The sequence below is a fragment of the Marmota flaviventris genome, chromosome 3 (assembly GCF_047511675.1).
Source record: "Marmota flaviventris isolate mMarFla1 chromosome 3, mMarFla1.hap1, whole genome shotgun sequence".
Classification (NCBI taxonomy): Eukaryota; Metazoa; Chordata; class Mammalia; order Rodentia; family Sciuridae; genus Marmota; species Marmota flaviventris.
This window is the reverse complement of record NC_092500.1, coordinates 83,065,732-83,079,165: the sequence shown is the minus strand read 5'-3', so window position 1 is coordinate 83,079,165 and position 13,434 is coordinate 83,065,732. Positions and strand designations below refer to the sequence as shown.

Genomic DNA, 13,434 nt, shown 5'->3' with positions numbered 1-13,434 from the left:
AGACAAACTTGCCTTTATTTAAACTGCACTGCTTTATAAATATTACTTAAGTCAAGGATAAGCTATAGTCACTTAGATTGCAATTTGCTAAGAATGTGTTTACATTTCAACACTTTTTAAAAACTTTATTTATTTTAGGTATTTTTTTCCCCATAGAAAATGACATCTTTTTCCCAAAGGTTTTTTTTTTTTTTTCTTTCCCCATTTCAACTTCTCACTCCATTATCCTGTGATTTTATTCTTATCAGTGCTAGAGAACCAGGGTTTAACTGCAGGCATTATTGATATTAATAATGCTTTGTTAAGCATTAACAACTGTAAACCCACATTCCCTCTTCCCCCTTTTTACTATGGGCTACTTGTGAAGAAAAACATAAAGATGACTTGCATTTAAAGTAGAATCTGATGCTTCTTTCCCTTAATTTCTAAGTATTTATCAAGCTAGTGTCTAGAAAACATCTTTCATGTGAACAACTTAGAAGGATTTGATGCAGTCTTACTTAAGATTCAGAGTTTCAGATTGAGTTTTGTGAAATGTGGTTATAACTGTTTTGTTTTTGCATTCTTGGGGATCAAACCCATGAACTCATGCATGCTAGGTAAGTGCTCTACCACTAGGCTACACCCCCAACCCCCTATTATATCTATTTTTAAGACATCTCAACTACCTTTTTACACAGGGTCAGTGTATCAAACTTAAACTTCTGAGTTTCCTTGGATGCAAAATCATCTCCAACAAAATCATGGGTGAAGCTCAGCACAAATTATTTTATTTACCTATTAATACAGGTTTAAAATGCTAACCAAAAATGGTCAGATGGGTCTTATTTTGGGGGCTATGGGGCTCAAGTGAAAATATTAGTAAGTTTAATCTTAGAATCCTCCTTTCAGAAACACAATTCTAATTACATCCCGCCTAAACTAATCTCTCCCTATGTGTTGCTTTTTTCTCTTTGCTTTCTAAAAATATATATGGAATTTTGCATAATGTCAGTTTTTTGAGATAATATTTAGTTGTTTCATGTAGCTTACCATTAGAGTGAGAGAAAGTTTCAAGGGAGTCACATTTTATTTCTTGCACACCTGTTATGGTTTAGATATGAGGTGGCCCCCAAAAGCTCATGTGCAAGACAATACAAGAAGGTTTAGAGATGAAATGATTGAGTTTTGATAGTGAATTAATCTCCTGATAGGGAGATTAACTGAATGTGACTGTAGGCTGGTAGGGTATGACTGGAGGAGGTGGTGCATTGGTTGTATATAATTGATGAGCTGAGCTTTTAGTATCTCTCATCTTCCTGGTGTGATTTTCTCCACCACACTCTTCTACCATGATCTTCTGTCTCACCTTGCGCCCTGAGGAATGGAGTTGTCCATCTATGGATGGATACCTGTGAAACCATGAGCCCCCAAATAAACTTTTCCTCCTAAAATTGTTCTTGTCAGATCTTTTGATCACAGCAACAAAAAAGCTGACTGAAGTGGTACCCCCTCAAACATCTAATAGACATTGAATAAGATATTGGGTGTCCATAGAATACTCCATAGGTTTTTAAAATTCTGTCGTGTGTGTGTCCTAAGCTATAGACAGTTAAAACAAAAAGTTCTATAGAAGGAACTGTGTTTGTGTTTTCATTTGAGTGTAGAGGTAGGAACAAGTAGGATGATATTCACAATGGAGGAGGCGTTCATCTGGCATTCCACCATGTTTGCAACCAGAGTTCTAGGAATTGCCCAGTTGCAGGAAACCAATCTTATCTCTGAGGGTTCTTTGAGTTGTCACATTTTCCAAACCTGTCTCTCTTTTTTTTTCTGGTAGAAATCCGTAAGAGGCAGAATTCTCAAGCTCTTTTATGCTTGTTATTGATGTTACCAGTAAAGCAAGATTTCTTAAACTTCACAGTGGTCAAAATGATCCAGCCCTAAAGTCTCTGTTTCTTCCTTTCATCTAGCTCTCATCAACCCTATGAATTTTTTAATCCTTTGTCCTGACTTCTTTCTGCTTATTTACTGCCCTCCCTGTCTTCACTTCAAATTGAACATAATTCATAAAACCATGTCTAGGTCATTCATCCATTCTTACTGACTTGAACTGAAATATTGGACAAGAACATTTTAAGCAGTTTTTAACTAAAAAATACCATGGAAATGTTGGAATAAGTACTAATATAAATATACTAAGCCTAAGACTGTATTCAAATAGATTTTTGAAAACCCAACTATATCATGTTCCTTCCACTAGAAATCTTAAAGGATGTAATTCACCTTCTGAGTCATGGTATAATTAGATTATATTTTATTAGACATTCTTGACACATTAAAAATACTGCTATTTTTACATGCACAGAGGAAAATCAGTTTGGATAATTATATTTAGGCATTCATTAAAATCAACCACAAAATAAAGACACTCTATTGTGTCATTTATCAACATACTTGATATGTATATCTAAAGTGCATTATGTTACAAAAAATATAGAAATTCAGCAGCACCAAGATACATTTACAAAATAAATACATCAGTTGACAAAATAAATTATGGTAAATGTGATAATAATAATTGGATTAGCCTTGGCAAAAAAAGAAAAAAAAATATTCACAATGACCAATGTGCAGTTTCATAGAGCAATGGGGGAGACAGTTTTATTCCAATGCATTTACAATATTTACAGACAATAAATATTTCTAATACTTCCCATATGTTTACTATTACAAATCCTGTAATATGTCCTTAGAAGTTTTCTGCTGAAAACTTCAATGCCTCCTGCAAAGAGAAGAAAGAGAGAGAAGAGGGAAAAAACAGGTTAATTTTTCTTACAAATGGGAAGGAATAAAATAAAGGAAATAAATTAAGGAACACAGAATTACAATGGAAGGTACCTTCCTATGGAAGGTACCTGTGGGATCCACCTGTCTCTCCAGAGCCTCTGCTATAGGCAGGGCCTCAACACAATTAAATGATCTACGTGGTACAGAAAGTAAAAAGAATCTGTCTTTTTAATTATGCCCTGTCAGACAAAGGGGACCCCTTGAGAATTTTCCAAAGCTGCCTGCTGGTAAAATTAGAGACAAATTGGAGAATTTGGAAATAAGGCTAGGTTGGGACATCCATCAACAATACACGTTGCCTGACTTGGGTGACCCAGAGTTTGTTAATTTTGTTTAGGCATTCATTTGGCTTATTGACATATAGAACTGTGGTAAGGCTAGTGAAAGTGTGAGACTTTGAATAATCTCTGAAAGGATATAGAGTTAAATAGAGCATGTTTAGTTGATGATACCTAGCATTTCTTTAGCTGTCTTTAAACACTAATTTGTAAAACTGTTATTAGATTTTAGATTTCAAAGACAAACACTGAGAATTATTTGCTTCTCATTCTCTTGGTATTTTGAATGTATCTTGCATTAGAAATTAGGAAAGCTTATTTTAAATGAGAGAATACTTAAGAATAAATTGATTTAAAAGTACAAAATATTAGTATTTCGCATTACTGTGTCTATTTTATTATTCAGAGTATGTTACACAAAGTACGACTGACAATTTTCTAACATATCTAGATGCTGTAATAACAGTATTTTAAGATGGGTTAGCAGTCTTTTCTTTCCCCTTTTCTTCTCTGTGTAGCCTATTGCATAAATATGCATTTATTTCAATGGAAACAACCATAAAATGGAATTTGATTATCTGTGTCATTTAATTAATGACTAGAGTTGTGGGCAGAGTTTTACATGGCAAAAGTATATGGGTATGAGACCTACAAAAGAGAAAACTCTTGACAAGTTTTGTGTGCAGCTTAAAGAAAGAAAAGCAAATTTTAGCATTTAGGGGCTTCTAAGTTCAGGTTGAGCTCTTCATCAGTGGTTTTGGTTGAAATGTTAAAATAGCTCCTAAATACAGAGAAAAAGAGTTTAAGATTAAAATTTTAACTGGTAGGTGGATGGGTATTATAAATAAAGCCAAAAGAATGACCTTAAAACACAATGATTTATGTATTGTAGTGATCTGAAAACACATTTGCTTTAAATAGTATTTAGCAAATTGAGGTAATGATAATAAAGGCAAGGAAGAAATGAATAGTATTTTGAACAAGTATTTTCTCAAAACAGAAAGACAAAAGAAATAAAAGACCCAGGAAAAGATCTTTGAATGATGTTTCATCCTGTTTGACAAAGACACATATTTGGAAAAGCCAAGTAAAAAAATCTAACATGACCTAAAAGTATATATGTAGGGCTGGGGGGGCTGTAGCTCAGTGGCAGAGGGGTTACCTAGCATGTGTGAGGCACTAGGTTCAATCCTCAGCACCACATAAAAATAAACAAATAAAATAAAGGCATTCTGTCCATACACATCTACAAAAAATTTTTTAAATGCATATGTGTACATTTTTTCATTCATATATATATATATATATATATATATATATATATATATATATATATATATGAATGTTTAAGAATTCCAGCTCTTTGGACTACTAAAAAACTTTTTATATTTTTCTAAAGCAGTATTTACTAAATCAAAATATGTGTTTCCAATAAGTGAGTCCTACTATATCTGGTTATCTCCTTTGCAACATTAAAACTTTTAAATGCAATCTCTAAAATTAAAGCTATATTCTCACTCCTGAACAGTTCTATGAGAGGAAATAGACAATTGTACCTCAGTAGTTTCTTTAAAAAAAAAATAATGCATATGTCATAATAAAGCTCAAGCTAGCTATCTCATCAGACCTCTCAGATAATAATATAATATTGCAAAGAGACAAAAGAGAGGACGCTAATAAAAGATTGGTCACTTATAAAACTTTTAAATAGTTTTTCTGAAAAGATTTTATTTGGATTACAAAAATTTTCACAGCTCCATACATCCTCACCAACGCACACCTAAATTCCCCCATGCTTCCCTGCACCTCTGTTGGGTTGTACTGGGGGAATGCCAACATCTGATTGCCAAACAAACTGTTCTTTCCAAAGTGTCCCTCAAAAGCAGGGAAGCAAAAGGAAAAGCAAAAACATCCTGCTTCTTTCAGGCCTAGGTCTGGATTTGATTAGGCCACTGCCTGATTTTCTCTAGGCATACTTTAACCTAGAGGTAGCTTTGGGCCTAAGAATTGATGAGTGTTGATTTTCATTAATTTTCCAGATACTTGAAGAGAATTGCAAATTTTAAATGAGCAAAGTCCATAAAGACCACTTATATTTCTGTTTTTATAGTTCTAATGTGTGTATATACATACACACACACATATATATGTATATATACATATACATTAAGACAATGAATAAAAATAGGTCTCAGAAATAAAGTAAGGTCTTTGCATAGTTGTAAGCATGTGCAGTTAGGATCATATCTTGAAATATACTGCACATGTGCAGTGAGTCAGGTTCACAGGGTTTGATGTCCATCTATTAGTATTTTAAGAATAGGTCATTCATTCAGAATTTTAGCACAGCTTAATTTGTGTACAGCTTAAAGAAAGAAAAGCAAAAAATTCCTAAATCTTTAATGCTAAAAATTTCTCTAGTGCCATTACCCATTGATTACTGAAGCTGTACACTTATCTAATAGAATTGCTATTTTATATGCCATTTAGTAATGAATTTATCAACTTAACTCAAAGAGAGACATGATGGTGAACAGGTTCACACTCCCCTTTGAAACATCACTCTGTAATCCTATCTGTACCAGAGTCAAAGGACTGGATGGAGGAGTAACAGGGGACTCTTTAAATAATGAGATCATTAGTTGCATATGATGCATTCTTGTGTTCTTTTCCTCTTTCTTTCAAACCCCACAGAAGCGCTGTACTGAAAAGTAAAAAACAAAAAAGGTCCTATCAATGGAAATGCATGAATAGAGAAGCCGTGCTAACATAGCGCTGATCTAAGTGTGAGGCAATCGGGAAATCCAGTTCTGAGGACTACCTATTCCATTCCAAGTACCAACGCAGGTTCTTTGATTGTGGAATGCTTTGGTTTTCTATTTTATAAAAGGACTATTTGCGCCATTTCCCCCCTCACTGAATCAATCAAAAGTCAATCAGTCTGTCTGTCTGTCTGTCTCTCTCTCTCTCTTAACCAGAACTAGGTCTAAAAGCACCAAAAAACAAAATGTTGCAATTTATTGAGTGTTTATGACAGGCATTCAGCCCACATAATCTCATTTAATCTCCATCCAACTCTATAAAGTTGGTACAATTGTTTTCTTCATTTCACAGAAGACAAAAGTGAGCCTTAGACTAAGTAACTTGTTTGAGGTTTTCAACTTCAATAAGTTCAGACCCTAAACCTGAGCCTAAGTTACTTAACTCTAAAGTCCATAAGTATATTTACTAAATGAGCCACCTAAATATGAAGTTTTATTATTCCTACTGCACTGCCCCAGAAAAATAATTTGGATTTGCCAATGGACAAATAGATATATGAGAAAACATATCTTTTTTTAAGCCAATACGTGAAGGTTTTCAGAAACCATTTCTTTTTCATGAACTGGTAGAAACCAGAGTTGAATTTAATTAAATTTAAAGCATGTGCTTAAAAATAACCTAATTTCTTTGAATTAAAATGAGTTTAAAATTTAATTAAGTAAATTTAATTAAATCAAGTGTGAACGGCTCAGAATTGTTTATGGTAAGATATTTGTTCTGCAGTGTTTGTAGATAGTATCAAAGCCTTCTATGTTCTTCCTTGAAGTGAAAAAAAATAAAATAAAATGTGAAAAACTGTCAAAAAGTTTGTCAAGATGTGAAAGTGGGTGATTAAAGGCATTTTTGTCCCCAACAAATGATGAAGATGGCCAGTCGTTTCTGAAGCCTGAGCAAAAGACTTAATAGAGTAGTTAAAGATTTGGTGTTGAGAGTATGATGGTAAAAGGAAGAGAAATGGGCTGTAAAACAGGTAATTAGGGGCAGGGTGAAGGGACCTTGCTTCAAGGCAAGGATAATATTCTGGCCTATCTTGGTTTTGAATGTTTTTAAGTTGTATAGCAATTGATAAAGGTACAGAAAGGGAGGAAATTATAGGCTGGCCCAAGCCAGAGCAGAATGGAGGGTGGAAAATCCAGCTGAGCCACAGGGAGAAGTCGGGGGCCAGAAAAGGCTGTTACCGTGAACTGAGCTCCAGCGAAGCTGCGGAGATGTCAGACAGGTGGTCCACGTCCAGCCCACTCCCAGCAGCTCCGGAGATCGGCCAGGCAGAGCGGGTTCGCCGTTTTTTCTTTTCCTGCTCCTTGCGTTTCCCAGGCTTGCCTTTCTTTTTCTTCCCAGGTGTCTTGAGTGGCTGCTCTTTGTAGGTCTCCACCTTGTTGGTTTCCTGAGTTAGGTATCTACCCTCATCATCAGACCCAAATCGGACGGGATGGTTCTTGGTGTTGGGAGCGGGCTTGGAGTTCGGGGAAACCTCGGAGGTAGCTCTGATTTCTGCTGTGTGGATTTCTGCGATCAGATGGTGAAGGAAGAACCGGCGTCGTAAGTCTTGGATGGACTTCCCCTTGTCATGGAGGAGCTGATGCTCAGACACGGCTCTTTTGCTGTCAGAGGCACAAAGGGACAGGAGGGGAAGAAGACGGTTAAGTAGTCGTGGTTGGAAGAGTCAGGGAAGCTGTGAGCAAATCCCTGTAGTCTTCTACATGGTCCCCTAAAGGACACAAACTGAGGAGTGGCCATGGGGCTGAGCAGGGAAGGGGAGAGGATGGGAAAGGCAGCCCTTGGGAGACAGCAGCCCTCAGTCCCAGTGCTGCTCCCTAAGTTTGTGGCCTTGGTAAGAAAAGGGCACTCTTGGACCTCATCTTTTTAAAAGGAAGGGGTTAGATTCAGAGGTTTTCTATGCTCCTTTCCCAATTTTAAATGCTGTGATTCAGTTAAGCTCAGAAATAGAAACCACTGAGTTTCTCTTCACATTTTTCAGAGTTCTGTTGGGGAAATAAATCCAGATGTCCTAGCCTGGGAAATAAAAAGAAAGCTGCTTTTACCTGAGTACGCTCCTAAACCTATGACTATCTGTCTCTAACCCTCAGTCTCTCTCACACCACACACACACACACACACACACACACACACACACACACACACACACAGTTGCCCCATTAAGGAATCAATCTAGGAAACCATCTAACAGGCTGAATTTTAAAATTTTAGATGACCAGCAACCAAGAACCTATAACTAAAGGCTGGGGGGGGGGCAGTGTTCCATAAAATAGTAGTAGAAGGCTGTCTTCTACTGTGTTTCCTTGTGTATGAGATCATTTCTATTTTTTTTTCTGTGTTTCAAGGTTTGTTTTTTTTTAACTTAAAATTTCTGAGGGTATTACCTTTAGTACTTGAGAAGTCCACTTGTCTATGTAATTTCTCTTAAAATATCTCTGGGAACAACTGTGAAGTGATTTTTCTATTTAAATAATACTCTAATGAAAATATAGTGGAAAAGAATCAACTAATCATCACTCCTTTTAGATGACACCATGACTCTTGCCTAGATATCCACCCATGTATTCCTTTTTTTATTTTGTGTGTACATTGTGAATTATTTTAAGGATTACATACATTAATCATGCCTGCTTTAACTCAGTCTTACCTAACTCCAGTTTCTACCATTGGAACAGCCCTGCAAATTCACTCATCTTTGAGAATACCTGAGAGTATTTCACAGGGTTACATCCCATGTATTCATGCTTCCCTGACACAATGGTGTCTGGGTTCCTTGTAACGCTGGTAGGGTTTCATCAACTCTTCAGTGAAATATGGGAATAATAAAAAGTATTATTTCCCCCATTTTATAGATGAGGAAATGAGATGCAGGAATGAAATGATTTGCCCTAGTCTACACAATGAGACCTGGCAGAGCCAGGGCTCCAAAAACTAGGTCTTCTGATTCTAAAAGTAAAATTTTCAATGTCCTTAACCCTTTCTCCTGCTAAAGCTGAAGCCAAAGCCTATGGCAGGACACAGTGTATCAAGGCTCCTCCACAATGGACAGATCAGGCAGAAATTTATCAGTTTCCTTGACCAAATGCTCCCACAGTCCATTTGCATCTCCAAAATAAGGAACTAGGATTCCTAGAGTTTGGTTTATCTTTGGGGGAATGAGTCAAAGAAGAGAGTAAGAGGGATGAAAATTCAGTCATCATTTCTCTGGCCCGTGTAGCTAGAATGCCAGCTTCCTTCTAGTATTTTAGTGTGTGCACTGACTTTAAGCCATGTAGCTTGTTCAAAAAAGACATGACTTAACGGAAAGGAATTTAACAGGAGCCTGGTTTAAATGAGGCATGAAGGAGTCTCTCCTCCTTTATGAAGGTGCCACATGTGACTAGATTAAAATTCACTTACTCTGTGGTAATAGTTAGTATTCTGGAAACTTTTAATAATCTACAAGTTTGAGGTCTGGGCACAATATATTTATATCCTCTAAGAACATTTTTAAAGAATAGGGCTTATATAATTATATATTTTATAAGCACAGCAATTTAATAATTATCTATTCCTAAAATATTATATTAAAACAAAATTCTTAACCAGTGATAATTGATAGTATTGAGGACTTTTCATTTAATTTCTCAATTCCTGGCTGATACCTCTTCTCATCTGCATTGCTCCCCAAATATATTATACAGCTTATTCTAGTTTAACTCTAAGCCCAAACTTTTAATAGTCGGTCTGTTCAAATCAAGCCACCATTGCTCATGCCCCCTCTGACTGGCATATATGCCTGTCATCTTGGGCAGCCTGTCAACTGTGAGTCACAGTGCCTTCCCAAGTTAAAAACTGCACTTTCCCATGGGAAATGCAGTGATCACCCTATCCATTTTATAAAAAGCATACAATATGGCACAACTCCATCCAGTTTAAAATAGTGCAACTTTTGTGAGGTACAATGCTTTCTATCTGCCTGTTAGGGGAAATTGTTAGGATGTTAGAAAACACAAATTTTCTGAAATGCTGTTAGGCAAGTAATTTAGTATTTCAAAGACTTCTTCCCTTAAAATATTGTGAAGCCCACATCTCTGGGAAATTGCATTGGAGTATCAGGAATACAGTCATAACTTTATCATCAACAGGGAATAAGGTCCATGAAATGTTTCCTTTATTTTCAAAATAAGGCATGAACTGACACAGGGATAAATGACTGGCATGTACAAACTAGTTATATCTAGGTGGTATGTAATAAATTCAAATTAAGGAGGTTTTCAATTTAGATAACTCTGAAATATTTAAGTTGTAAATATGGCATCAATAATAGTCTGTTATTCAATATGTGTGTACACATTATCTCGCCTGGTGGTTCACATGGCATTTATTACATACCCAAGCTCCAACATGGAAAAACGAGTCTTATGCTCTATGATCTCCTTTGACTATTGTAAAAGAAAACTAAAAAATTGGGGGGAAAATGCTTAAGACAGATAACCCTAATTCAGTCAAAACATAGCTGTTCTGCTTTAAAGAAAAATCACTCTCAGGGGAATTTTCAGGGAAACAGATTAAATTTCTAAAGAACTATCAAGGAACAGAGGGAATAAACAGTAATGGAAATTCCTCTTCCAGCACAGGAAGAAGCAGCATGCTTGTGCTGATGTGAAGCTCCTAAGCAAGGACTCTGAGTTTAAGAAGAAAAGTTCTGTGGTACATGGAAGAGACAGGGTTAGGGTGTTAGAGTTAAAATGACTCACCAGAAGTCCCTTCCAACCCATATGACTCAGTTGAAAGTTATGCTTTTCATTAAGTGGAGTAGACCCAGTCTGGCTCCCAAGCAAATCAGCCAATGATGCTTTAGGTTTCTCAATCTGTTGGGGTTCCCTCTCTAACTTTAAACACAGAGGTAGTCACTTGCCAAGCTATCCTTCATAGATCCCACTTCCTAATCTTCAACTTGATTATATTCTAGCCCCATTGATGAGGCTCTTTTGGACTAACAGGTCTGACAGATTCACAATTTGTAAGTGCCTCCTTTGCATACTTCAGGAAGTGTTGTCTGAGTAGTTTTCTGTCTCTTAAAAGTTAACCTAGTTTAAGAAGACCTGTACTTCATAAGGAGTTCCCCTAATGTGTGATATAAAATTTAGGGAGTAATATGGTTTGGTTACATGTTAAAATTTCTTTCAAAAAGCTAGCTTGATTTTGTGTAATAGTAGATTAATGTTTTGTCTAGCACACAAAATTTACTTTACTTGGCAGCAATGTAAAAATAATGACTTGTTTTTTTAAAACTTCATTTGGCTGTAATATTTTGATGAAACATCTTCATCTACTGATGATTTCAGCTTCCATGAAAAACCATGGTTGTAATGTGATGATCTACTAGCCATTAACTATGAGAATGTTTTGTGGTAGTTTTATAACCATCTGCTGAGTGTGTTTAACTACAATATTGTATTTCACCCACAAACAAAACACTAACAGAGTCTCTGGCTGCTAAATGGTTTCTGATGTGTATATATTGCAAGGTGCAACAAAGAAAGAGTTAAAAATAGTCATTAGGACAACTTAGCCCTTGATATTTGCTGTAATTGTGAACTTAATCATGATCTATTTACTGTTTCTCAAAAGAGAAAATAGGTATTACTTTAGCAACTCTAAAGAAAAATTGGCTATGTTCCAAGCCAAATAAGTGCATGTGAGTACACTTTTAAAAATTCAGTCTTCTTCTATATTTATATTTGGATGTTAAATAACTGAATTTAACACATGTCCCCAAATGAGCAAGAAGTCTGAAGACAATTTTCAGAAATTCATCAGCAAAACATTGATTTGAAGAACACAATGCAGCTTTATCTGAGTACAATGTTCTACACAATTTGCCTTAGGAGATTCATACTAGATTTTCATTTTGGTGCCAAGGTTCAGACATGTCTACAGTAATTTAAGAATTTTCTGCCTTAATAATAATAGACCAAGGCCACATATAAAACAGTTGTCTGTATACCTTCAGGAATTTACAAGGAAGCACCTTGTATTGACTGTCAATATTAGTTATTGTAATTTTTATTGTTAAATGTAAACATTCTCCTTAATTCCTTCTCCAAAGTCAAAGTTCTCTCAGTCCTTAAACTTGTATGGATGTCCCACTCTGCACATGGAGTCTGCAGTTTGAAGATCACCCAAACATGGTATTAGACACATTAATGAACTGCTAGGTCCAATAGGTTGTGATATTCTACTACTCTTGCAACTTTCAGTCCTATAACTTAGTGCTAGTTCTCTGATGTGCTTGGATGTATGAATGTTAGTCAAAGTCAAAGTTAATCCTTAAAAGAAGCACCCAATAAGACCGCCAAAATGCAAGTTTTCAAAATACAATGCAAATGTTTGATTAAAGAACTATTAACAACAATTAAAGAAAAGGAGATTCCATACCTAAAGAAAGTTGCCTATTCATTTGTAATCAAGCACTCTAGCCTTCTCAAACAGTATCAATACTAATGTTGGAAGTGTGCCACCGAAAAGTTGTTACTACTTTATTATATAATATGCCTTCATTATGTAATATGGTCCCATTTATATGCTTAAATTATGTCATTCATAATAAAATTAGATGTAAGGTTTTTGCTTTTCCGCACACAAACTGCCACCCACATTCAGAACATATACAAGCGCACAGACCTGTATCCCAAGGATCCCTCCACTTTCTCTGAGTTTCAAAATCTTTCGTGGTCCCCAGTCTTTCACTACAAGCAGATGATCTTTCCCTAAAGGAGATTCTCTAAAACGCTCCATCTTATGGAAACGCACAGCAAATTTGTCTCTTGCCTAGGTCTCCTTTCGGTTCAACCAGCTCTCCTGCCGAGTTTGAATACCAGGTTCAGCCCCTTACAGGTAGCCAGATGATCCCTCACTCTAACCCGGGCGCGAAGCATGGTGACCGCTAGGAGCCCTCGGCAGCGCCCCAGCCTGGCAGCTTCTGCTACTGGCCTCCCTAACCCGATGCTTTGGGGAGGATGGGGACACTTACAGCCGGCGGCCGAGCCCCTCCACCGAACGCCCGCAGGAGGGCACCGAGCAGCTGAGAAGGAACACCGCGACGCTCCACTGCTGAACCAGTCTCCGCAGCATCGTATCCTCTAGCGCTCAGGACCTGCAAAAGAGTGGAAGGGGACCCGAAATGTCAGTCCGGGCTCTTCATCTACCCGCTCTACTCCGCTCCTCTTTTAGTCTGTTCTCAAATATCCTCTTCTTCAATATCAAGGGCATCTCCCAAGATACAAAGAAGAAAAAGAAAAAAAGTGAACAAAAAGAAGAAGAAGGAAGAACTTTCTTGGGAGCTTCTCAAGCACTTACTTATTTAGGAATCAGCTACTCCAACTGTGCTTCTTCCAAGTCACACAGGCAAAAAGGGACCAAAAGGAAAGGAGGGGGAAAAAAAATCAGAGGCGCTTCCTCTGAAATAATAGCGAAAATGAAATGGTTTTATATATGCATCTATGATGAGTAGTGTGTTTAC

The 13,434-nt window shown here is 36.6% G+C and overlaps 1 protein-coding gene across 2 annotated transcripts; it reads right to left on the bottom strand.

Annotated features, from left to right (window-relative positions):
- Nucleotides 1–5,745: 5,745 nt before the first annotated feature.
- Pthlh (parathyroid hormone like hormone) lies at nt 5,746–13,046 on the bottom strand. Of its 2 annotated transcripts, XM_027934256.1 has the most exons (3): nt 12,946–13,046; nt 7,116–7,531; nt 5,746–5,837 (listed from the first exon to the last, which is right to left on the bottom strand). In XM_027934256.1, the coding sequence occupies exons 1-3, from the start codon at nt 13,044–13,046 to the stop codon at nt 5,746–5,748; spliced, it is 609 nt and encodes a 202-aa protein (XP_027790057.1). The 2 variants fall into 2 exon arrangements, with proteins under 2 accessions (XP_027790057.1, XP_071465307.1); XM_071609206.1 differs by lacking the exon at nt 5,746–5,837 and having other exon boundaries at nt 7,105–7,531.
- Between the last annotated feature and the right edge of the window lie 388 nt (nt 13,047–13,434).